The following is a 24,536-nucleotide window of genomic DNA, read 5'->3' as shown; positions in this document are numbered from 1 at the left end:
TTTATCTGTTGTGAAGAACAATATTTGTGAAAAAATAAATGAATTTCTTTTCAGATAAATTATCCTAAATTATGGTAAATTGGCAAATAGGGAATTTCATTTGTGTTTCAAAATCCAAGAACAGTGTGATGAGCCTTTAGTAATTGTTGTAAACATTATATCTCATTAATATTTTATATAATGAACATATTTTTGTATTTTTGAAGAATATGTCTCTTTGCTCTGTTTATAACAAAAACGCAAAAGTTATTAAGAACATTCACGTTCCATCAGTGATTCGCTACAGTCCAATCCGTCCTGATGTTGTCAACTTTGTGCACACAAACATCACAAAGAACAGCAGACAGCCATATGGCCGTTACAACAAAGCTGGACATCAACATTCAGCTGAATCATGGGGTACAGGAAGAGCTGTGTCTCGTGTGCCACGTATTTCTGGCTCAGGAACTTCAAGAAACGGCCAGGGTGCGTTCGCCAACATGACTCGTGGTGGTCGCATGTTCTCTCCACTGAAAATCTGGAGAAGATGGCACAGAATGGTTAATGTGACCCAAAAGAGATACGCCATGTGCTCTGCCATCGCTGCATCAGCAGTTCCATCTCTGGTGATGGCCCATGGTCACAGAATCGAAAAAGTTCCTGAGATCCCATTGGTTGTCTCAAACGACATTGAGCGCATCAAGAAGACAAAAGAAGCTTTGAGAATCTTGTCCATGCTGCATGCTACCAACGATATCAAGAGATCAGCAGACTCAAGAAAGATCAGAGCTGGCCAAGGAAAGATGCGTAACCGTCGCTATGTCCAGAGAAAAGGTGTTTTGATTGTTCATGCAGGCAAACAAGGTTTGTCTCGTGCATGCAGAAACATCTCTGGTGTGAACTGCATCAACGTCTGCAGACTTAACCTCAAGGAAATGGCACCTGGTGGACATGTTGGTCGTTTTGTCATTTGGACTGAAGCAGCCTTCAGAAAATTGGACAAACTCTATGGAACTCGCCGTCGTGATGCCATGATGAAGAGAGGATATCGCCATCCCACTTCTCACATGGTCTTGACAGATCTGGACCGTATCATTCACTCTGGCTCTGTTCAGAGATATGTCCAGCCAAAGAAGCACCCACATCCTCGCATCCCAAGAAAGAGAGGAGAACTTCTTCTTGTGCGCAAAATCAGAAGAATGACAATTTTGAACAGCAAAGTTAAGCAAGCAAGAAAAGCACGTCTTGAGAAACTTCGCTCACTTGGCAAGCTTCCAGCAAAGAAGGTGAAGGGACCAGTGACAAAGAGAACCAATCTTGTTGATCCATGGGGAGTTCCACTGCGCAGAAAGGAGAGAAGAGTTGTCCTCAGAAAACTCAAGGCAGAAAAGAAGGCGAAGAAAGAGGCAGCAAAGAAAGCACGGTTGGACAGAATCCAGAAGGCAATTGCACGCGCAAAGGCAAAGAGAGAGGCAAATAAGAAGAAGATGGCAGAAGCAAAGAAACAGATGAAGGACAAGAAGGTCAAGCCAGTCTCAAAAGCCGAGAAACGCAAGGCAAAGCAGGAAGAGAAGAAGAAGAAGATTGCCGAATTGGCAAAAGCAAAGGCTTTGAAAAAAGCAGCCACAACATCACAGAAATCAAAGAAAGCAAAGTCAGCAAAAAAGGCAAAAGCAGCCTCAAAAGCAAAGGACGCAAAGAAAGACGTCAAGAAAGTTGAGAAGAAACCAAAGACCACAACAAAGAAGGATGTCAAGAAGACCGAGAAAAAAGATGTGAAGAAGGATGCAAAGAAAGACACCAAGAAACCAGTTAACAAAGATGCAAAGAAGGATGTCAAGAAAGTCGAGAAGAAAGAAGCACCAAAAGCCAAAGCTACCCAAAAGAAGTAAATCTCTTTTCAAGCAGCCTATTAGTGGTAAGGCATTTTGCTAATGGAAATAATTAGAATTTCATTCCTTTTTATTCCATGCAACACAAATGTTTGTTTACTGAATGTGCAATACATTGAGTGAACATATTAACAATGCCAACTGATGGCTGAATTTATAATTATTATTTTTTTTTTATAATTCAAATAGAAGGTAATGAAAAGAAAACGATCTTTTATTGGTAAAAGATTTCAAAAGACGTAAATGCTAATTGTGAAAACTTAAATGTTGTTGAAAGAAACATTCTTGAAACAAAAAATATATGAAGTGAAATAAAAAATTACGCCAAGTGTGAATATTCATCAAAAACACAACAGAAAAACAACTTCTAAAACGAAGTAGTTGAAACAGAAGACATTTATAAAATAATGAAAATAAATAAAATAAACAAAAGCACGCTTAACAAAATTGTTATGTTTTTGTAATTTATCAGATACAACATAATAACTCTCCAAAATATATAATTAACCAGAACGTCCCATTCATTCTGAGGATTCAGCTGCTCTGTCGATGCACTTCTGCATTCCCCGCAGGACGATGAGTCGCATCACCCGCTTCATCATTGAATATGCGGGGAAGACAACCACATGCGCCGGTTTCTGCTTTGGCTTCTGCTTTTGAGGCTGAAGCAAGCGGAGTCTCGACTGAGACGAGAGGACCGAACGCGAACGGACCAGCACCGCTGGGCTGCTTGTCTGCTGCTCGTCTTGCTCCTTTTGAGACTCCATTTTCTGTGCTTTGATTGAATCCAGTTTAATCTCTATCATATGCAGAATAAAGAAGACTCGCATGCTTCTCAGGGCATCTGCTATCAATGCTCTTCGGATGTACAACGGGACGTGCGTGGGCAGCTTGCTCCGTCTGAGCTCTTCAGGATCAGCATCTGTCTTTTGTGTCGACACTTTCTTGGCTGAAGTCAAAATAGATGCACCTGCCCTTTTCCCGTTCTCGCCTTCCTCGTTCCTTCCCTTTGCATCTCCGCTCATTCCGTCTTCTCCGCTCCTCTGCATTCCACTGCTTCCACCATTCATGCTCCTCAATTTGGAGTCTGCGTGCCTCTTCATCAGAGGCGAGCGTATCAGAATTGACGTGCTTGGCTGCCTCAGAAGAGTTTTGCTTCCTGCTTTTTGCAGACGGGCTCTGCTGCCTTCTTCTCCCTTTTCTGCTGAAGCGTCTTCAGAAGCAGCTTTGGCCAATGACTTCGGCTGTATCCCCATCACTTGCACGAACTTCTCCACAATTTGCTTCTCGCTGGCTGTTAAGAAAAGTGTTGAAAATTGGTTACGGAACAAGCTTTCCACCCGCGTGCCACCGATTATCATCAGCGCATCATAGACGGAATCCAACTTTTTGCTATCAGCAGATTGTGAAGAAGAAGAAGAAGGTGACGATGATGAAGATGGAGATGAAGCCGAAGAATCAGGAGGAACGGAAACTTGCAAATTTGATAAGGATGTTGTGGAAGAAGCATTGAGATTGCGCTGAAGGGTAGACGATTGCTTGCCATAAGAACCAGATTTGGAGCTTGTGGAAGGATAGCGAAGTGAATCTACTGTGCGTGCTGGACACCCGTAAATAAGTTCTGTCTCAACGTCATGCCACTTAAATATAACAAATGAATGTTAATGCCATAAGACATAAATAGGAATGGAATAATACAAGGAATTGCACAAATAAATACATAAAGCAAAAAGAAAGAAAAAAAAAATCAACGAAAAAGAACAATTTATAAACAGATGAACCTCAATAAATGCAAAAGTCCTTGAATAAATGTCACAGCTTCAGAGAATGATGTGTTTTTATCCTTTTCATAAGTCACATACCATCATATCCAGCGCATCAATCTTTGGCTGAATGAAATCCAGCCATCCTCTTGCCAGCCTCTGCAGCCGAATTATCAGCGTGCGAAAGCGTTTGACATCAATGCGAAATGAAAGCTGAGCTTTGACACTCACCAGAAACGACTGTATCAGCCATGCCGATGAATAGCATTGCTTAAGGCGATGCAACAGCACAAAGGCTCCAAGAACCCTGAATCAAGCATATTGGGATTGTTTCGATAAACAAAAAAACAAAAAATTATTCATTTCAAAGTAATAACGTTAAAAATACATTTCAAATATACAAAATTTAAAAAAGCAAATATATACACATACGTATTTAATTATCACTAAAATAAGCATGCATTTCACTCCAAAATATTCACACCTCGAAATGACAGTAAAAGCTCTCAGCAATCTCAGCTGGCGTTTTCTTTTCTGCTGCATTGCAATGGCCTCGGCCTCTCTCCTCCGCTCTTCTTCCGCTTTGGCTTTGATCCACCGCTTGGCCCTGTCCTCGCCAAGCTGGTCCAACAGCACGGCCATCCGCACAGACGCTGTTATCACTGCCGCCCACCGCTTGCAGATCTGCTTCATTTCGTGTGTTATGATGAACTCCCCTCTGCCCACTGCAAACTCGCGCTTCTTCTGCCACCTGCTGGTGCCTCTGTTCGCCAGCCACAGCAGCCGCTCCTCGCCTTCCTGCTCAAATACTTTCTTCTTCTCCTCTCTCTTCATCGCCTCTTCTGTTTGCCCTTTCTTCCACCGCTCGCGCACCGCCTGCACTTTCCTTGCTTCAGCCTCGCTGGCGTCGCGCGCTGTTGCCTGCAGTGGCACTAGCAGCTCTCTCTTCGTCTTTTGCGGCGGCGCCGACGCAAACACAAGCAGAGGCAGCGTCGACAGCGGCAGCGACGCAACCGGCGCCCGCCTGGCTCTGTCTGTCAGAGAAGGTAGGAACGTCCGCTGTGTCAATGGCTGAGCAGCGGAGGGGTCGGAAACGGAGATTTGGAGTATTTTCGGTGAAATGGATGAAGAATTAGAAGAAGAAAAAAGGGATTTGGAGGTGGGAGATGGAGAAGATGAAGATGAAGTGAATGAAGACACAGGCGTTGAATACATATGTGCAGGAGAAGTTGAATCAGAGCGTTGCTCAACTCTTCGTGACCGAATCGGGGTTGCAGTCAAAAACGTTGATTCCTCATAATCCTTCTCTTCATCGCTTCCATCAAACTCATCCAAATACTCTCCGTTCTCATCCATCTCACCTGTTTGCCTACCGACTCCTTCAAATGCGCCTGAAGTGCCCCTTTTGCTGTTGAGTCCTCCTTCGCTGTTTTCACCTTCCTCGTCCTCTTCTCTCCAATCGCTCCACTCCTCCCTTCCATCGTGCTTCACCAGGCGGTGGCTCACTCTGCTGCCCAGCTGCTCCCGCTGCTCCGAATACGCTTCTCTGCTCAGCCTACCTTCCTCCCTCTGCCCACTCTCCATCAGCGACCTCGTCAAATCCTGCTGCTCCTCCGAAGCACGCAGTCTCATCCGCACTGCCTCTTCCTCTGCTGCGTCTTCCCGCTTCTTCTCTTCGGCTCTTCGGCAGAACTCTTCTTTTTCTTTCCTCCGCATTTCCTTCTCGTTCTCTCTGAGCGTCTGCATGCGAATCTCCTCTTCCAGCTCCTCCTTCTTCAGCTTTCTGTATGCGTCCTCTCTTTCCGTCAGCGTTGCCAGCGCCATCGCACTTTGGATGTCGTCGTTTGAAGCATCAACCACTCGCCGATCGCGCAAAACGGTTTTCACTCCGATTTTCTGCCGATGCTGCGCCTCTTCCACACCAGTTCCCTCGCCTCTCTCTCTTTTTTTCGTGCGACGCATCTGCAAAGGTGAAACATCTGCGTCACTTGCGTATCGACTGCTGCCAAGTTCACTGCTGGTCGCAAATGACTCGTCTCGCTTGCTCCGTCGGGGAGCTTGGGACCGCTTGGATTTACTCAGCTCCACCATGCGCTTGAACTCCGCTATTTCTGAGTTGACGTTGTGGGGGTTGCCCTTCAGCGTGAGTCCGGACAGCTTTGCGGCAATGGATGCTGCATCGGCCACCTCCACAGCTGCTGCCACTGAAACTTTCCTTTGTTGGGGAAACAAGTTTGATGGCTGCATCTCTTTCGCGCCTGGCCGAGATGCTTCCATACCGTGATCGCTTCCTTTATGATGAGTCTGCATCACCCTCGCTTCTCGAAACTCCGATGAATTCTTCGAGTACCCGCCTAATACTGCTGCACTGGTTTGACTTCTCGCTCCTGGCGTTCTGCTTCCATGTGCTCCTTTGTCCACCACTCCATCCAGCGAATCAACATCAATCCCTTCGTCCTTCAGCAGCAATTTGTGCCTTTCAATTATCGAGCTTATTCCTCTACCATGACCTCGTTCGTTCATCAAATGATCAACATCCTGCAAAATCTTGAATAATTTTCTTTTTTCCGCAAGAATATTCTTGCTCCCTTCATTTGAGTGAGAGCTTCTCTCTGTAAGCGGTCTGTAGCTCTGGTCCCGCTTGAATAAGCGTTCACCTTGCTCTATTGCGTTTTTTGCAATCATTGTTTGATCATTCAATTCATCAGAAAACAAAGATTTTTCTAATGAAGGAAGAAGATCTTGAATGAACAACAGAATGAACATTTTCATTAAAAAGTGCATTTAAAACTCGATTAATAAATAATTTTTAAAAATATTTTATTAAACCAGAATATTTCCTCTCAGTCATGGGTGAGCCCAGCGAAGTTTGACTCCTTGGAGGCAAATCAACTGAAAATGTTTTTTTATTTTTATTTCGTTCTCCCTTTGAATATGTAGAATTATCATATCTTTGTAAGCTCTTATCGCTCTGACGAGGAGTTTGCATATCTTCATATTTTAAAGGTGAAAGACGTGGCAAAGTAGCCATTTCACAGAACTTCTCCCTACAAAAAAATTGAAGTGATTTTTCATTTTAAAATTCGTTATATTCGAAAGCATTAGATTTTTTCAAATAAATTATAGTTTTTGTTCAAATCGTACACACAAAACAAAAATTTAACAATAACATCGATATAAATATTGAGATTTTTATTTATAAGTATTCAACTTTTTGCACACCTTTCTTTTAATTTAAACAATCAAGAATTCAAAATAAAAAAATTATCAGTTCTTTCAAACAAATATATGGGTATGAAGCAAAAAACATCTTTCTCCACACAAAAATAAAACGAGAGCAATACATATTCTCAATCTAGTGATATTTGATAAAAGGATATTTTGAAACATTTGCGAAAAAAGTCAATAAAGATATTCACGTTTGTTTTGTTCATGTGCCATTCACTTCTTCTGAAGCCAAACAGTTGATCAAAAATTCTGAAAGAACAGATCTTTTTCGAATGATTGTTCAGATTTGAACATGAAGAATATGTTTTTAAGAGAGATTAATTTTTTCCATCAACTGTGTAAGTCAGAAATAGTTCTTTTTTGTTTTCCAATGAAGAAAAATTCGATAAGTGTCACAATTTTTTTATCATCATTTTTATTATCTCAAAATCGATTTAGAGATAAAAAAGTGCAAACTTTTTTTTTGTGTATTCTATTTATTTATTTATTGGACCATACTATATTTTTTCTATTTTATTTTTGTTTTATTTATTGTTGCATCATTTCAGAAACAATGGAAGGCCAGCTCATTCTCGGAAAATGTATGAACAAACTAAATAACCATTTTATGAAATGAAATTGAGGAGATCTTGACCAGAGTTCGAAAACTCTTTTTTGCCTTCACAAAACGTTCACTTTTGATTTTTGCGGCTGCGCATTTGTTTTTTGGAATTCTATTTTTATTCTGATTATTTTATTTCGCTATATGTTTGTTTTTGTTTCTGGTTTCTTTTGCACGGGGAGGAAAGACATTCGGGGAAGAAATCTGGGAGACGGAACTTTTGGAAACGTGTTCGTTGTGAAGGATGTGGAGACGGGAAGGCTGTACGCGGACAAGATGATGAGTGCCGCAGGGTGGGGCTCGATGTGGATGAAGGAGATTCAGGCGCTGCAGAGTATCAAGAATGAGCATGTGGTGGAGCTTGTCAATGCTCAGAAAGACGGAAACAGCGTGCATCTGATCATGGAGCTGTGCGATCGCGGATCGTTGAGGAATTTTATGGAAGAGGAGCCGCACAGAGGGAAGCCGATCCCCGAGGAGGTGTGTCTGCGATGTGTTGTTGCGCTTGATGGAAATAACTGAGAGATTTGCCTTTGTTTGCCTGGCTGCACAATTGCTGCTGGGGAATGCACTAGATCATATGGGATGTGCTTGCGGACATGGCGCAAGCGCTGGAGGCAGTGCACGGGAAAAGCATTGTGCACCGCGATGTGAAGCCTGACAACATCCTGTTGTATGGCGAGCACCGCGCCAAGCTTGGTCTGCCCATCTGCTTTCCACATCACTCATGTTTTTTTGTTAATATAACATCACTTTTATGTTGGTCTGCCTGCATTCTGGATTACACTTTGCTCATGAATTCCGGTTGGTCTATGTGCTGTTGATTGCACAAGGCGACTTTGGACTGGCACGAACGCTGACGACATCCGTTCAGGCGACGCGGATAGGAGGAACAGAGTATCTGTTTTTATTTGTGCTGCCAAGCCTTTATTTCTCTCTTTATATTTCTCTTTATATTTCTCTTTCTTTGTCTCTTACCGCGTGGCAAACAGAAGATATTTGGCACCTGAAGTGGATCCAAAGAAATTGTGTGCAAATCAGTTCAATGAACTCTGTTTTTTTTTCTTGTGAAGATTGTTTTCCATTCACTTACTGTCTTTTTGCGATTGCGCTTGCTTTTGCGTCTGCTGTGCACTGCCTTCCGCCTGAAAGCTCGGAGAGGGATATCAGGTGTCGAGCACTTGCTTTCGCAGTGACGTTTATGTGTATTTTTGTGTATTTTTGTGTGTTTTGTGTGTTATTGGTTGATCCAGGTACACAGCAGCGTCTGACATTTACGCGCTGATGGTGACTATGTATGAGATGGCAGTGAACACGTTCAATAAGAACGAGCAGCTGAACCTGCAGCCAGAGTATGTGCGGACACAATTGGGGCATTTATCAGATGTGTTGAGAGATTTCATCGTGGCAGGGCTGAGCGAGGTGTGTTGGGTGCTGTTTTGTTCTGTTCTGTTTTGTGTTAACCTTTTCTTTGATGACAATTCTTGTTCTATCTTCTTTTCATGCGGAACTGTGTGCTTGGGGTCTTCTATTGGCTGCGAATGTGCCACTCGCAAACGCTGATGATGACTGTGGGGAGAGCAGAATCCGCGTTGGAGACCGACTGCGGCACAGCTGCTGAATCTGCCTGAGATCAACAGGCGGGTGAAGGAGGAGATGAGAGAGGCGAACCAGCAGATGGAGAAAATGCTGGCAGAAGCGAAAGATGCAGAAAAAAAGGTGGAGATAGAAAAGGCGCAACTGGAGAGTGTTGTGAAGCTGAGAGAGAAGGTGGGGGAGTTTGCAGAGAAGGTTGTTCTCAAGCACATGGAAGAAGTCCTAGTCAAGCTGGGTCTGCTTTTTATTGTCTCGTCTGCGCCTATTGCATCAATGACGTCTTCGGCTAATTCTATGTCGGCTTCGGTCCTCACGTCATCGACCTCTCACTCTTCACATTCACCTATGCTTTCCATTTCATCTTCCGCTTCATCTTCCACATCATCTTCCGCATCATCTTCCCATTATGCGCCTGGCTTTGGTGCTTCATCAAGCTCATTTGCATCAGCTGCACCGAGCCATTCAACAAGTTTTGTGGCATCGCATCTCTCTCCTCATTCTTTGTCTGCATCGCAGCGCTCTTTTCGTGAAACAGGCACAACCGCAAACTCTTCCACATTCGATCATTTGGCGACGCCGCATGGGATGCACAGCCTGTCGACTTCTGTTGCTGCTCTGCCGCCTTCCGCTTATCGCCAGGTGCATCAGACCCAAACTCCGTCTTTGTCCACTTTCTCATACTCCGGACAGCAATACATGCAGTCGTCAGGCAGACAGCCATCACGTTCCGCCACTTTCTCCTTTTCGACACCACCTCCCTCGCATCAGTCTGGCCCCGCTTCGTTTCAGCAGAGCAGTTGGCATCCGCTGGCATCGAGCCAGCCACAGAACATGTTCTCGTCTCAGCCCTCCTCAACATTCTCGTCCATGCGAGCAACACCATCTGCAGCAACAGCATCAGCATCATCTTCCTCGAGTGCGTCCTCACACCTTTCTTCACAGATTCATCTGTCTGTCTCGGCAGCAGGGTCGAATCCTGATCCAAGAGCGATCGCTTTGGAAAGGGCAGAAGGAGCAGCGCCCACTTACGAGTATTATGTGGGCGTGCTGAAGCTTTTTGCGCAGGAAGTGGAGAAGCAGGGCAGCGCGGAAGAGAAGCTGAAGCTGGCGCCAGAGGAGTTTGTGGAGGCGGTGGGAGAGGCAGCAGGGGAAACGAAAGACAGGAAAGTGCTGGGGCTGTACTGCAAAGTGCTGCGGCATGTGCTGTACGGGAATGCGGGGCTGAGGCAGCGAGTGTTTTCGCGAAGGCTGGCGAAGACGCTTGTTTGGCTGATTGCGCCTCCAGATGCATCGGCCTCAGTGGAAGAGGCAGAGGCGGCTGCAGAGGCAGAGGAAGACGTGGTGGCAGCGCTGTGCCGCCTGACGTGGCAGATGGGGGCAGAGCAGTGCGAAGTTCTGGTGGAGCTGGGGTGTGTGGCGGGGCTGGTGCAGGTGCTGGAGCGAGAGCCGGGGAATGGCAAGTGCAGGCGGATGGCAGCAGCAGCGCTGGGGAATGTGCTGTGTGTGGGTGCGTGTGCAGTGGCCGAGGAGTGTCCGCACCCGTATGGAGCAGCAGCAGAAGAGTGCCGAGCAGCAGAGGTGCTGCAGAAGTGCTTTGAATATGAGGAAGACAACCAGGTGAAGAGAGACGCTGCGCGGTGTCTGCTGCTGCTGAGCCGCGGGCGTGCGCTGACGAAGATGCCTGACAATATGGTGGAGTTCTGCTGGGGTGTTGCAACCAACACAAAAAGAGAAGAGGCTGAGCGGGCGAACATGCTGTCTGCGCTGTGCCTGTTGTCGCTCTGCCCAGGTTCTGCTTTGTCCTTCACTTGTATTTTTGATTCTGTTCTCCTTTTTCTTTTCTTTTTCTTTTTTTGTGTTCTGGGTTGGGGGTGTGGCAGACAACCACGGGGCGCTGCTGGAAGGGCTGAACAAGGAGAAATGCAGCCAGCTGCTGAGGGACAGAAGCCGGTGGGTGCGCGTGAACATGGTGGGGCTGGTGCTGCGGATAATGCAGCGCGGCGGGATTGTGACAGGCAGCTTGGTGAGCAACGTGGTCGATGCAAAAGTGGTGGAGGCGCTGGCGCAGTCAGACGATAATCTGGTTGCACCAAGGGCCAAAGACATCGCCAACTGTCTCAAGAATAGTTGAGGTGCTGCACCTGCAGGTTCCGTCCAGAAGCACCACAGAATGGGCTTTCCTTTTTGCTTTATTCCTGCCCATGTTAAGCGAGTGGGTGCTTTCTCTTTCCACTCAAAATTCTTTAAAAACAATTTTTTTCCTCGATATTTCTCTTCCCTTCGTTTTGAGCGGAAGAAACCAAAGTGTTTCATATTTTTTGTTTATTTTTTTATTTTTTAAATTTATGTTTTGTTATTTTTGTGCTTTTTTCTGCTTTTGGCAGAAACAGAAATGAAAAATGAAAAACAAAAAAACAGAAAACGAATCATTAAAAACAGCTTTTATTTTCAACATGCACTTTCTGCTAAGACGCACAAAACCATAGGCACAGCCTCAAATGACACAAAAACACACAAACATCTGGAACAAGAGAAAGAGAAAGAAAAAGAAAAAGAAAAATAAAAAAAAAAATAAGAAGCAATCACAAAACACGAAAAACACCCTTCCCCCAAACACAGCAAAAAGAAATAAACAAAGCAAAACCCATGTGAGGATGACCCTGTACATCCCTGTCAGCGGGGCGCGCCCCTCCAGAAATGTAACATAAACTCCTCTTTTCCTTCTTTCTTTGCGCATCCGCTACTGCGGCTTATCACAAATTTTCGAATGCCGTTTATTACGCGCATTTCCCTTCCTCCTCCAGCCTCCTCCCTCACATACCCTTCACAGCCCTTTCCTCGCTGCTTCCTGCCCTCATTTTTGTTTCTCAGCAAATGCTCTCTCCCCTCTCCGCGATCACCATTTTTGGCCATTTTACCATCTCAACCACAGCTCCCTCCTTATTTTATACACGCTGCTCCCCTCTGCTCTGCACACTCAGCAAAGCAGCAACTTCATTTCACTGTTTGTTGCTCTCGATCATTTCCCATTCCTTCCGCCTCTCTCCCATACCCACAAGCACACCCAAACACACCCAAGCACACACCCCCAGCCCACCAAAACAATTGCACATGCAACAAAAAAAGGCAGTGTTAGGCTCGGCTGGGCATGCCTGCAGCCTCATAAATACACAGAGCCTCCAAAAACAAAATCCAAAAAATTCCAATACATACAAATGCAAAGCAGCACAACACAGCACAGAAAAAAAAAATAAAAATAAAAATAAAATAAAAATAAAATAAAGCAACAAAACCAAAGACAGGCTCTCCTGCAGTTGTGAACTCGCAAATCATAAAAACATCGAGCAGCTTGCTCATAGAAAAGTTTGAACAGACAAAAAATGATAAAATACACACACACACACATAAAATTCAAAATCAAAATATGAACAGTAACAACAATAAGAACAATGATAATAATTACGATGATGATGCATAATAACGCTGGCACAAAAGCCCATGCGCTGCAAAAAGCACATCAAGCCAAGGCATCAGCCAGCCGCGGCACCTGCGAATTGCTCTCCCAAGCCCACCAGCCACCCCTTCACGCTTTCTTCGCATTCCCAGCCAGCTACGCCGAAGAGGCGCTGGCCACTTCCAGCGGGCACTGCGGCGCCATCTCCACCATCTTCATCCGAATCGCCTCGCTCAGCCGCACAGACTCCCCAACCAGCACCGCCTGCCATCTCTCCATGCGCTTGCGCTCCTCCTCTGCTGCCTGCGCTTTCTCTGTGCTGCTCCAGCTGCACCTTCCAGCTCTGGTGCCTTTGCCGCGCTCGCATGCACCGCCCTCAGCACCCCCAACACCCCCAACATTCCCATCATCATCATCTGCTGCATCATCAGCTCCCTCAGTGCTCTCGACACACACAGCTGCTGCACCGCACGATGTGTCCGTGCCTGCACCCTCGGAGCAGCCATTCGCAGCTGATGCAATAGATGCCAGCGGAGCGTGCGGGACAGGCACGATGTGGCTGCACGGGATATCGGAGCGTTCTTCCTTGAGCTTGTGGCTGTGCTTGTGTGCGTCCTTGCGCCTGTCCCGCAGCCTGCTCAGCGCACACATGGCGCAGTGCGTGAGGAGCGAGAGCACAACATAGATCGGATACGCATAGTTCGCGGTCACAGTGCCCAGCGCCAAGAACGGGTAGATCCACCTGTACAGCAGAATGCAGCCGCATGCGCACACACACAAAAAAAGAAACAGAAAACAGAAAAGCGACAAAGCAGAAGACTAGACATCGACAAGGAGTCAAAAGGGGGCACACGTGTGGGTGTAGGCTGCATACAGCCACGACATGAAGATGTAGAACAGATAGTACGCCACAGACATGTACGCGTGCGCCAGGCCAAACCGGATGCCTGTGAAGAAGTACACGTCCACCACAATCAGCACAAAGCTCAGCCCGTGCGGGTTCACCCCGAACCACAGGTCGTGCCACACGCGGAACTCCTCGTGCCCCCGCGCAAGCACCAGCCAGAACGTCAGGATCGCCAGGAAGCTGCCGTTCACCCCGATCACCGCCAGCACAAACGTTGCCTTTGCCCGCCCCGACGCTGCTGTCTTCGCCGAATGCACCCTCCCTCCGCTCAGGAACCACTCTGCCTCTCCTTTGCCAAAAGACGCTGCAAACTGCACCCCCGGCAGCAGCACCCCGCAAGCAGCGGAAAAAGACAACAGCAACAATCACAATAAAGTGCGCCCATGAAAGGGATGAATGAACACACACCAGGAAATAGGCGTATGTGATTAAATACACCTGCTTCGTCAGATACTTCAGCTGCATCGCATCGCCTGCATCCCCACAAAAAGGAGAAAGAGAGAGAGGAGAAAGAGAGGAGAAAGCAGCTCAACAGAAAAACAACACAAAGGAGGAGAAGGGCAGACAGACAATGCACGAAACAATAAACATCGTCATGTACGCCACCACGCACAGCCGGTACACAAACACCGCTCTCCGCTTCCGCTGCCCAGCCCCGCACACCATCTTGCTGTCTGTGATGTTCTCGGCCGAAATCCCTGCTGCACTGGCAAAGTTCCCCATATGTTGTTTGTGTTATGCCCTCGATCACAAACATTCGCAATCCCAACAGCTCAGCCACTCCTGCTTTTCCTGCATTTCCTGCTTTTCCTGCATCGCACAATGCATCCCCCTTGTGCATATGCTGATAAGCATTTGCGGGGCACGTGCCTTGGAAGGCTGCGTGCAAGTTGAAGTGTCCAGAAACGGAGAATAATGAATTGGAAAAAAAAAAACAAAAAAGGAAATGTTTGTGTTCTTGACGAAGTTGAACACAATGGAGGAGCGATGTGCAAAGTGGCATTGCGGAGCATTTTTTATTTGTTTCTGCGAGCAGAGCGTCTGCAGGAGAAGCCATCAAATTATTGAGCCACGACGATGCTCAATGAAGAGAGCATTGCAAAATCGATGGCTATTTTTTTCTGGGTGCACAATGAAGAGCCGTGAGGAACTCTGCTGCAGACAGACTCAGAGAATTTTCTTTTTTTAAAAAAATTCTTTTTTTTGAAAGATGCTTTTGTTCTTTGAAACAGAGGGGTTTCAGCAATGGAACATGTTTGTGCTTTGAAAAAAAAAGTGGAAAAAAAAGAGCAGAAAGCGCAGTGCAGCCTGCTGCCTTCAGCTGACAGCCTTTTTGCAGAGAGGTTTTCGTTTTCTTTGCAAAGCCTTTTTGCTCCCCCATTTCTGCAACTCCTCTTGCACGCCCAACTCTCATTTTTCCTTTGAAAAAAAATTTAAAAAATTAAAGCAAAATGAATATAAACACAAACACAAAGACAGAAACAAAATGAAAGCAATTGCACCCGAAGCCAAGAAAAGCAAAGCAAAGCAAAAATCACAAAAGAATTCTGTTTTCGCTTCAAAAGTGTGACAGCAACAACAATATCCTTCACAAGAGAAAGTCCTGCTTCTTTTCCATCATGCAATCCCATCAATCACGCCATTTCTTCACCAGAGACTGCGGCGCCAGCTGTTTCTGATGTTTTGGTGTTTTGCAGAGGTTGCCGCCTTGTCCAGCCCGAAAACGCACATGAATCAGCGAGGCCAATCAACACCAATGGCTTTTCTGAAAACGTGAACGAGTTCCCCCAAACATTGCCAATTGGTGCTTTCAATTCAGCAGTAATATTCAATTTAAAAATGACAATTGAAACTGTCTTTTCCATCGCGCTTGATGGAAGAAACATGCAGGACGCACGCACACCAAACATTGTAGCGAAGAAGATGCGTCTTTAAAGGCATTCCTTGACACTCGACGAAAAGCGCCCGCTCTCTTTCGTTTTTGTTCCCATTGCCGGGCTCATCCACATGCTGTTTCGGTTATATTCGGCATCGACGCGCGCAAATGCGTGTTGCTGCGCGAGACTGCATACGGAGCGAAAGTGCAGACCGTTGAGGAGGAATGAGGCGTTTGAGCACGATCGACACCCAAAAGCAAAGGCTTGATGATATTGTTTTTGCTTGTTTTGGTGAAAGCGAGTGCGTGCGGGTACGCAGAATACGAGTGCCGGAAGGTGGAGACGGATAGCGTGATTGTGGGGGAGTTTGTGAAGCGGGCGGGGGAAGGGCCGTTCCCGCCCGACGCAGAGTCATTGCACTTTGAGGTGGTGGCGGAGACGCGGGACCGGCTGCACATCAAGATTGTGGACAACGCAGAGCCGGCGTACGAGGTGGTGGATGTGGTGGAGGAGGCGGCGGCGGGGTCGGGGAGCGGGGTGGCGTTTGCCGAGTCGGGGTTCCGTGTGTCTGTGACAGAGGACTGCGGGATTGTGGTGGCGCGGCGGAGCAGCGGGGAGACGATCTTCGACACGCGGCCGGGGTCGGTGAGGCACGGGCTTGCGTACGGGAAGGGGTTTGTGCAGCTGAGCACGGCGGTCGGGGCGAAGCCGGTGATATACGGGCTGGGGCAGCGGAGGACGCGGTTTGCGCTGCCGTACCCGTTCAACTACACGCTGACGAACCAGGACCGGGGCACGCCTGGGGACGGGACGAACCACTACGGGACGCATCCGCTGCACGTGGAGCGGCGGGCCGGGGGCAGGATGCATGGGGTGCTGATGCTGACGGCGAGCCCGCTGCAGGTGGAGATTGCGGACGGGGAGCTGACGTGGCGGATGATGGGCGGGCTGATCGACCTGTACATCTTCCTGGGCGGGGAGGAGGGGCGGATGGAGGCGGTGGTGGAGGAGTACACGGAGCTGGTGGGGAGGCCGTGCCTGATCCCGGCGTGGACGCTGGGGCTGCACCAGTGCTACTGGGGGTACGAGAACATGAGTGTGGTGGAGGGGGTGGTGGAGCGGTACCGGGAGGAGAAGATCCCGCTGGACGCGATGTGGGTGGACATCGACTACATGGACCACTACCGGCTGTTCACGACAGACCCGGTGCGGTTCCCGAAAGCAGAGTTTGGGGCGATGCTGCGGCGGATGCGGCGGAGGTACGGGGTGAGGTCGGTGGTGATTGTGGACCCGGGGGTGAAGGTGGAGGAAGGGTACGAGCCGTACAGGGAGCTGGTGGAGAGCGGGATGTACATCAAGGACAGAGAGGGGAGGCCGGCGAGAGGGGCGGTGTGGCCGGGGTCGACGATCTTCCCGGACTTTTCTCACCCGGAGATAGGGAAGCTGTGGGGGAAGTGGGTGGGGCGGTTTGTGCGGGAGGTGGGAGTTGACGGGATCTGGAACGACATGAACGAGATCTCGAACTTCTGCGACGGGAAGTGCGGGCCGGAGCTGAGCGAGGGGTGGGAGGTGGTGCGGGACGAGAAAGGGGAGCCGGTTGTGCGGAAGGTGCTGCAGAAGAGCGAAGGGCAGAGAGAAGAGGCAGGGGGTGGAGAAGAAAAGGCGGGCGGGGAAGAAGCGTGGGAGAAGAGCAGCCTTGCAGAATACGAGTGGGTGCCGAGCGAGGATCTGCTGCACCAGTCGCTGGAGCTGGATGCGAGGACGCACTTTGGGCCGTATCTGTTTGCGAAGCAGCTGTACGGGCACCAAGAGAACCGCGTGACGGCAGAAGCGCTGCGGGAGGCGGTGGAGGTGGTGTGGGTGCAGCCGGAGATGAAGGAAGCAGCGCTGAAAGAAAAGGTGCAGGAGAAGCTGGGCGAGGCAGCAGCAGCGCAGACAAAGATGGTGGGGAAAGTGAAGGAGCTGTTCAGCCCGAAGGGGAAGGCGTCTGAGAAGGCTTCTGAGGAAGGGCAAGCAGAAGATACAGCTGCAGAGAAAGAGGAAGAGAAGGTGTCAGAGAAGGCAGCAGCAGTGCGGCCGTTTATTCTGTCGCGGGCGTCGTTTGCAGGGTCGGGGCGGACGAACACGATCTGGCTGGGAGACAACAACGCGACGTGGGAGGATCTGAAGGACTCGATCAGCGGGGTGCTGACGATGAATGTTCTGGGGATGCCGTTCTGCGGGTGCGATGTGGGCGGGTTTTCGGGGGTGACGAGGGCAGAGCTGATGACGCGGTGGGTGCAGCTGGGGAGCTTCCTCTATCCGTTCTTCCGCTCGCACGCGGCAGTGTTCCAGGAGTCGCACGAGCTGTACAAGTTTGGGGAGCCTTGGACTTCGATCAACAGGGCGTATGTGCTGCACAGGCAGCGTCTGCAGAGCTACTGGTACACGCTGCTGGTCAACGCACATGAATACGGTGTGTTGCTCTTTTCTTTTCTTTTCTTTTCTTTTCTGTTTTGTGTTGTGACGAGGTGGGATGGGAAGAGATGAGATGAGATGAGCTGATGGAGAAATAAAATAAAATAAAAAAAGCGTGAGAAATGAAGTTAAAGGGAAATGAACTGATTGTTATTGTTCAAGTTTTCAATCATTTGTTTTTTCTTTTTTTTTCCCTTCCTTTTTTCCCCTCCCCTTCTTTCTCATGATTCATTTCTTTTTTTCTGTGGGTGCTCAATTTTCTGATTGGTTGGCTCTGCTCGACGCGCTGTTTCAGGCACGCCGATGATCCGTTCGCTTGCGATGGAGTTTCCGTCTGACGAGAAGAGCGTGGGTGTTGATACAGAGGCGATGCTGGGGGATGCGCTGCTTGTGATTCCTATTGTGACGCCTGCGCCTGGCGGGGCGAACAGCACCGACGTGTTTGAGCGGAGGGATGCGTATTTCCCGCCGTCGACGCGGTGGTACGATTGGTGGGAGCAGAAGGAGGTGGCGTACAGCGGGGAGACGAGGACGCTGGAGGGGAGGGTGGAGTGGATGCCGGTGTATCTGCGGGGAGGGCGGATTGTGACGGTGCAGCAGACGGTGAAGGAGACGCTGGAGCTGATGCGAGGAGCGCCGCTGACGGTGATTGCGGGGCTTGACGAGAAAGGAGAGGCGGCGGGAGAGTTTGTGACGGACGACGGGCTGACAGAGCGGACAGAGCGGCTGAGGGCGAAGTTTTGTGTGAAGAAGGAAGAGGGAGAAAAGGGAGAGAGGGAAGGGTGGAGCGTGATGGAGATGGTTGTTGTGGACAGGTCATTCGAGACGAGGCAGACGGTGGAGGAGGTGGTTGTGGTGGGGGTGGAGGGAGAGGTGAAGGAGGTGAAGGTGTGGGTGAAGCTGGCAGAAGGGGAAGAGCCGGGGCTGGCAGAAAGCGTGTCGGCTGCGATGAAGAGGCTGCTGAAGAAAGAGGAAAAGGCGGGGGTCAGCAGCGGGGAGAGGGAAGTGAGGAGCAGCTTTGTGTTTGAGGAGGAGAAGGGCAGGCTGAGTGTGCGGGTGAAGGAGCAGACGCCGATGAGCAAAGTGAAGGAAATGCGAGTGATGTGGAGGTGCGAGAAGCGGAAAGGCAGAGAAGAAGAGAGTGGTGAAGAAAAGCAAAAAGAGTTGTAGAATTTGAGTGAAACCTCTTTGGATTGCGACTGTGTGTCTTTTTTTTCCCCCTTCACTTGTTATTTTTTTGTATTCTGATTGTTTCACAAATTTTTGATTTTGACTTTTCTTCTGATCTTTTTGGCTGTTTGACCGATCCACAGTTTCGGGTCTTGTTAGTTTGGAGCCAAAGAGAATGGTACTCGCAGTTTGCCATTGAGATTTTTTGTTTTTGTTTTTGTTCTTGGTTTATTTTTGAATCGTCTTTGCAATTGTCATTTTAAACATTTTTAACATTTTTAACATTTTTATCATTTTTATCATTAGCATTGTTATCGATAGTTAAAAGTTTATAAATTGGAGAACCGAAACAGATTATTTTTGGACAGCTTCGGAGTGGTGTTCTATTTTGTTGAAGAAAACACGAACAAAGATTTTGAAATGGATGCAACGTGCTTTCCTGACGGAGGCAGGAGGCTTGCAGAAAACAAGAAATTGGAGCTTCTGGGGGAGTGAAATAAAAGTGAGTGCATTGGAAGGAGAAGAAGGAAGCAAAACGTGTGAGCATCTGCACCCCCCAAAGATAAAGGCTGCTGGGAATGAGAGGAGCAGAACGACGGGGCAAGGAGCAAGCGCGTTGCAATGGCAAAAAGCGTTGTTTTCTTTTTGATCACTCTTTTGTGAATCAAAAAAAAAAGTATCACATTAAATCCAATGAACGCGGAGCGGTTTCTTCCTGTTTTTTCTGCTTGCTTTTTAGAGTTTCCTTCCAAAACGAAAAAAAATAATTTTGCAGATTTCTTGGTATTTTCCAAAAGCAAATCAGATTTTTGAGGTCTTTTCCGTTGGCTTGCCCTCACCTCAATCTCCTTCTCCATTTTCAGAGAAACACTTGACGTCAAATGCCAGTTTGCTGATTTCTTGTTGATTTATGCAGCAGATTGGGCGAAGGCGAAAGAGTTTGAGACATCTTCGATGACTCGGAGAGGCCTCTTTTGTATTTTTCCTTGGACTGATCGAAAAGACATTTTGCTTGCTGACAAGCAAGAAACGATCCAGCAACTCAGAAGAAGCACATGGCTGGCCTGCAATTCATTGACAGCTTCCCATGAGAATTTGCATTGTAATCGGAATGGCACACATATTCAGAGGGGGAAACAGAACACGCAACTTTGTTGTTGCTATCATCAACAATGTGAATGAAACAAAAAAGAAAAAAAGAAAAATGGAGTTGTGGCTGAGCAGTGATCTGAATCTGTTTGAAAGAGAAAACAATATTATGTGACATCGATCACAGAATGAGAGTTGAGAGAGAACGCAGACGGGAAGGGGCGAACAAATGCAGATTGGAACTGATGGGGCTGACAATCAAAATGTTTGCCTTGTCTGTGTTTTGTGCTGCTTGTGTTGCTTATGAGGCAGAAAGGTCCGACATCGAAGCAACAGCTCTTGCAATGGCAAGCGCTTCTTGCAACATTAGTGCCCTTCGGCAAAGTCCGAAATGGAAAAGCAAAGTTGAGAGAGGAGATAATACTTGCTGCATTTGCACTGATGACATTTTGAGGAGCAGCCATTTGAATGGGGGTTCGTCTGTGGAAGGGACTGTGCTTGCTGTCAATTCGTCTGTTGCCCTTGTGGCTGCTGAGTTGAGGCAGCTCCTCCGCTTTCCTGCTGTTGCTGTTGATAGGCAGAGTGCAGCATGTGTGGTGTGCCGCAGAATAGTCACAGAGGAGAAGCAGGGCAGCCCGATTTCGATGTGTGGGGGCTGTGTGTTTCTGCGGAATGTGTCTCTTAGGATGTGCAGCGCAGCCCAGACAGTGCCTTCCCTTGTGTCTGTTGCAGCAGGTGTGCATGGTGCCCCATTTTCAGAGCAGCTGAGCGTGCTGTCGTGTGTGTTTGCCTCGTTTGCGGTGGCTGTGCCTCCGCTGCTTCCGTGTGCATCGCAGCACATCTCGTCAGCCATGTTTGCGAACATCACACATGCGGATGGTCAGTCGTCACAGCTGCAGAGGAGCACGCGAAAGAGGGCATGGGAAGCAGAGATAGTGTCGTCAGAGATGAGGAATTGCGCGAACCCATACTCGGGAGTGGTTGTTGTGCCGCCTGACGTCTGGTCGATGCATGTGAACTCGACTTTTGCAGACTGCCGCGCAACAACTGGGCGGCAAGAGTTTGTGGATGGAACACACGAAGCGTCGGATTGTGTTTTCAGTGTGGTTACAAATGAGAGCGGGGGTGCATTTTGCTGCAAGGAAAAAGCATCGCTGAGTGTTGTTCGATGCTCGTTCGTGAATTGCTCCGCATACCAGGGAGGAGCCATTTATTTTGAACATTCGTCTGGGTTTTTCCTATGTGAAAGATGTGTGGTTGATGGATGCAGTGCAAAAGGTGAAACAGGGGGGATTTTTCTGAGGGGATGCTCATCATCGGTTGTGAAAGGAACTGTGATTGGAAACTGTGTTGCCTCAGGAAAAGCGCTGTTTATGTATGCTAATCTCGCATCAGGAGTTCATGTTATGGATTCGAATATTCTGGAAAACGGAAAAACTGTTGATCATTACGCAGGTGCTCTTCATTTGTATTATGTGCTTGATGAATTGACAATCAGCAACACTTTGTTTCATTCAAACCATGCAAAGACATTTGCAGGATGCATCTTGTTTGGAGCAACTTCAGGACCAAAGTCAGCAAAATATCAGTTGAGCTTTTGTTTTTTTCGGAACAACACAGCAACGCAATTGGGAGGGAACGATATTCATATTTCAAACAACAATTGTTATGAAAATCTTACAGATCGCAATTTGACTGGCTGCTATTCGCTGACAGAAGGCGTGAGGGTTTCAAAATGCACGAGCGGTGGCTATGATTGCTCGGAAAATCAGACATACACGAATTGGCTGCCTGACATTCCGAGTGCATACGAGACAAGTGTCGACAGCAGATCGGGGATGGACAGAGGCGACTGTGGATATGCGCCGCTGTGCCAAACGATCCACTTTGCCTTTGGAAGGATTGAAGCAAGGTCGAGCAACAAGATTGGTGTGAAGGCAGGGAAGTGTGTGGAGGAGGAAACGGAGGTGTCGAGCAGAAGCGTGGTTGTTGAAGGGGAACAGCGCGAAGGGTGCCAGATCGAGTCAGACGGGAGCGGGGGATGTGTGTTTGGGATCACCACCGGGCACTTTGTGGGGAGGAGTGTGACGCTTGTGCACAAGAACAGCGAGAGCGGAGGGGGTGGAGTGTTTCTGGCGATGACTGACAATGGGATTGTGGATCTGGTGGGGTGCAATGTGGAGGGTGCGGCAGGTGAAGAGGCACTGCAGGCACCGTTCATGACGATGAGCAGGGGAATGGCGATGCTGGAAGATGTGAAGATGGAAGGGATGAGGTTTGGAGGGAGGGGGGCGATCCAAGGATCAGCGCCGGGATCAGGGTGTGGGATTGTGGTGAAGGAGTCGAACATGAGCGGGATCGAGGTGTCAGAGGGAAATGGGAGTGTGGTTTGCTTTGCTCTTGGAGGCGGAGGGGAGGTAGTTGTGAGCAGCTGCAAGGTGAGTGGGTGTGGGTGCGAAAGCGGGTGTGGAGGGAGTGTGTGCGTGAAGATGGAGGGTGGGGGCAGGGTTGTGGTGAACGGGACAGAGCGAACACAGTTTGAGTTGTGCATGGCAGGCGCAGGGAGGGACGGGGCAGGAGGGCTGGGCGGGGCTGTGTTTGTGGAGACGAACAGCGGAGGCGGGGAGATGTGGATGGGGAACACGACGTTTGAGAGGTGCACAGCAAAGAAAGGGGCGAAAGTGTTTGTGAGCAGCAGCGACCTGTCGAGTGTGATTGTGCGGGAGCGGTTTTTGGTGGAGCACACAGCGGAGGATGCAGAGGCGTTGAGCGGGTTTGACCGAGATTGGAGCGGGGAGGCAGGATATGTGCCGCTGATTGTGTTCGTGGAGCAGTGGGGCGGGAGGGCGTTTGTTGCCGGGGAGGAAGGGGCAGAGCACTATCGGTGTGGGTTCAGCTTCTATGCATGCAGCACGATTGAGAAGGCAGTGGAGCATCGGTTTGCGAGCGGGAAAAGAAGGATGGTTTTGGAGGCACCGTTTGTGTTTGACCACGAGATGGTGTTTTCAGGGGAAGAATATGAGATGGAAGGGAGGCAAGCACAGAATGAAATCCGGATTGATGGAGCGAGTGGAGCGAGTGGAGCGGGGCAGAGTGGACTTTTGTGTGTGCAGACAGGGGTGGCAGTCTCGGATGTGGTGTTTGTTCTTCCGATGTCGATTGGAGGCAGGAATGCGTTTGTGAGGTGTGAGTCCCACGAGCTGAGGTTGGTTCGATGCACCCTAAGGCCAGTGGGCTCATTGTCTTCATCGCCATCATTTGCAGCAGGTGTCGCAGCAGGCACGCTATCGAGGGAAGAACAGAGAAAGATGACATATTCATTTGTGTGTGTGGTTGATTCAGCGCTTCGTGTGGAATCGCTTGTGGTGGACAGGGGGATGTGTCTGCAGAGGTCGTCGGTGATTGGGTGCAGTGGGGTGTGCGATGTTGAGCTGAGGGGGTGTGTGTTTGAAGGGGTTGAGAAGACAGAAGGGAGTGGGGCGTGTGTGGAGGGAGAAGTGAGAGGAGTGGGAACAAAGAGAGAGGGGCGAATTGTGGTGGAAGGGTGCACATTCAGGCGGTGCAAGGCAGCGGAGCAGGAGTCGAGTGGGGGCGGGGTGTGTGCAGCGCTTTGGGGGAAGAGCATGTTGGTGGTGAACGGCACAGGGGTGTTTGAGGAGTGCAAGGCGAGCGAGGGGAGCAGCGGGAAGGGGAGGGGAGGAGGGGTGATGATAAGGGTGAATGATGAAGAGAGCCGGTTTGGGATATGTGGAGGGGTTGTGTTTTCGAGGGAGAAGCCGAACTGGGCGAGATGGGGGAGAGATGTGTTTGTGGATTGCGGAAGCGGAGTGCTGCTGGAGGGGAAGATCAGTGCGGAGAGTGTCGGGTTTGCGGATCCGTTGGAAATGGCGGATGATGGGCTGGGGGTGTGTGGGGTGGAGAACGGGAGTGCTGTGCCTGTGATACCACTGTTTGTGTATTTGCTTGTGCAGCCTGGGAGGATCCGTGTGGATGGCAGGTCAGGAGCAGATCATGCGTTCTGCGGGTTTGAGTTGTTTGAGTGCCTGACAGTGGACTATTGTTTTGAGGAGCGAAGCAGTGTGAATGCGAGCAGGATAGAAGTGTGCAGCGAAGCAAGGCTGGGAGCGGAGATGAAGGTTGAGTCGTTTGGGCTGACGATATGCTCGCAGAGCGAGGCGGAGGCGCGAGTGGATGTGGAGGATGAAGGGACGCGGAGTGAAGAAGGGCTCATCAGCTGCTCTTTCCCGTTCAGTGCAAGTGGCACGTTGTTCTGGCTGGCTCGCAGACTGCAAGTGGGGAGGGAGTGGCTGATTCTGTCGAGGGAGTCGCTGAGGTTGAGCAAATGCCGGGTGGGGTCTGGATTTGAGGATGGGGAATCGGCTGGGTTCGGTGCGATATGTGTGGTGGGAGGGAGGATGGAGTTGAGGGAGTGTGCTGAGTGTGGAGGTGGAGCTGGAGAAGAAGGCAGCGGTGGATGTGAGGGGTTACAGCACTGTGAATGTGGCAGGATGTGTGTTTGAGGG

At 49.0% G+C, this 24,536-nt stretch overlaps 6 protein-coding genes across 6 annotated transcripts; 4 read left to right on the top strand and 2 right to left on the bottom strand.

Annotated features, from left to right (window-relative positions):
* The first annotated feature begins 93 nt into the window (after positions 1–93).
* Positions 94–2,169, top strand: MONOS_12526 (putative Large subunit ribosomal protein L4e). Its single transcript, XM_067865155.1, has 2 exons — positions 94–123; positions 207–2,169. The coding sequence occupies exon 2, from the start codon at positions 210–212 to the stop codon at positions 1,869–1,871; it is 1,662 nt and encodes a 553-aa protein (XP_067721030.1). The 5' UTR covers positions 94–123; positions 207–209; the 3' UTR covers positions 1,872–2,169.
* MONOS_12527 (uncharacterized protein) lies at positions 2,163–6,665 on the bottom strand (the record flags this gene model as incomplete). Its single annotated transcript, XM_067865156.1, has 4 exons — positions 2,163–3,511; positions 3,734–3,941; positions 4,119–6,375; positions 6,464–6,665. The coding sequence occupies 4 exons, from the start codon at positions 6,663–6,665 to the stop codon at positions 2,393–2,395; spliced, it is 3,786 nt and encodes a 1,261-aa protein (XP_067721029.1). The 3' UTR covers positions 2,163–2,392.
* Positions 6,666–7,415: 750 nt separating this feature from the next.
* On the top strand, positions 7,416–11,190 carry MONOS_12528 (putative serine/threonine-protein kinase Nek1; the record flags this gene model as incomplete). The annotated part of the gene is made up of 8 exons (XM_067865157.1): positions 7,416–7,443; positions 7,651–7,943; positions 8,039–8,162; positions 8,297–8,360; positions 8,456–8,491; positions 8,717–8,885; positions 9,048–10,848; positions 10,940–11,190. 8 exons carry the CDS (start codon positions 7,416–7,418, stop codon positions 11,188–11,190), a joined length of 2,766 nt encoding a protein of 921 aa, XP_067721028.1.
* A 981-nt stretch (positions 11,191–12,171) lies between these two features.
* MONOS_12529 (uncharacterized protein) lies at positions 12,172–14,659 on the bottom strand. The gene is made up of 5 exons (XM_067865158.1): positions 14,176–14,659; positions 13,987–14,126; positions 13,829–13,893; positions 13,367–13,731; positions 12,172–13,255 (listed from the first exon to the last, which is right to left on the bottom strand). The coding sequence occupies exons 1-5, from the start codon at positions 14,475–14,477 to the stop codon at positions 12,670–12,672; spliced, it is 1,458 nt and encodes a 485-aa protein (XP_067721027.1). The 5' UTR covers positions 14,478–14,659; the 3' UTR covers positions 12,172–12,669.
* Positions 14,660–18,075: 3,416 nt separating this feature from the next.
* Positions 18,076–19,268, top strand: MONOS_12968 (putative Glycosyl hydrolases family 31; the record flags this gene model as incomplete). The annotated part of the gene is made up of 1 exon (XM_067865634.1): positions 18,076–19,268. The coding sequence occupies one exon, from the start codon at positions 18,076–18,078 to the stop codon at positions 18,922–18,924; it is 849 nt and encodes a 282-aa protein (XP_067721026.1). The 3' UTR covers positions 18,925–19,268.
* A 933-nt stretch (positions 19,269–20,201) lies between these two features.
* Positions 20,202–24,533, top strand: MONOS_12969 (uncharacterized protein; the record flags this gene model as incomplete). The annotated part of the gene is made up of 1 exon (XM_067865635.1): positions 20,202–24,533. One exon carries the CDS (start codon positions 20,202–20,204, stop codon positions 24,531–24,533), a length of 4,332 nt encoding a protein of 1,443 aa, XP_067721025.1.
* Between the last annotated feature and the right edge of the window lie 3 nt (positions 24,534–24,536).

The sequence above is a fragment of the Monocercomonoides exilis genome (genome assembly GCF_001643675.1).
Source record: "Monocercomonoides exilis strain PA203 chromosome Unknown scaffold49-690789, whole genome shotgun sequence".
Taxonomy (NCBI): domain Eukaryota; phylum Preaxostyla; order Oxymonadida; family Polymastigidae; genus Monocercomonoides; species Monocercomonoides exilis.
The sequence above is the reverse complement of the archived record's forward strand: the minus strand, read 5'-3'. Positions and strand labels throughout refer to the sequence as shown.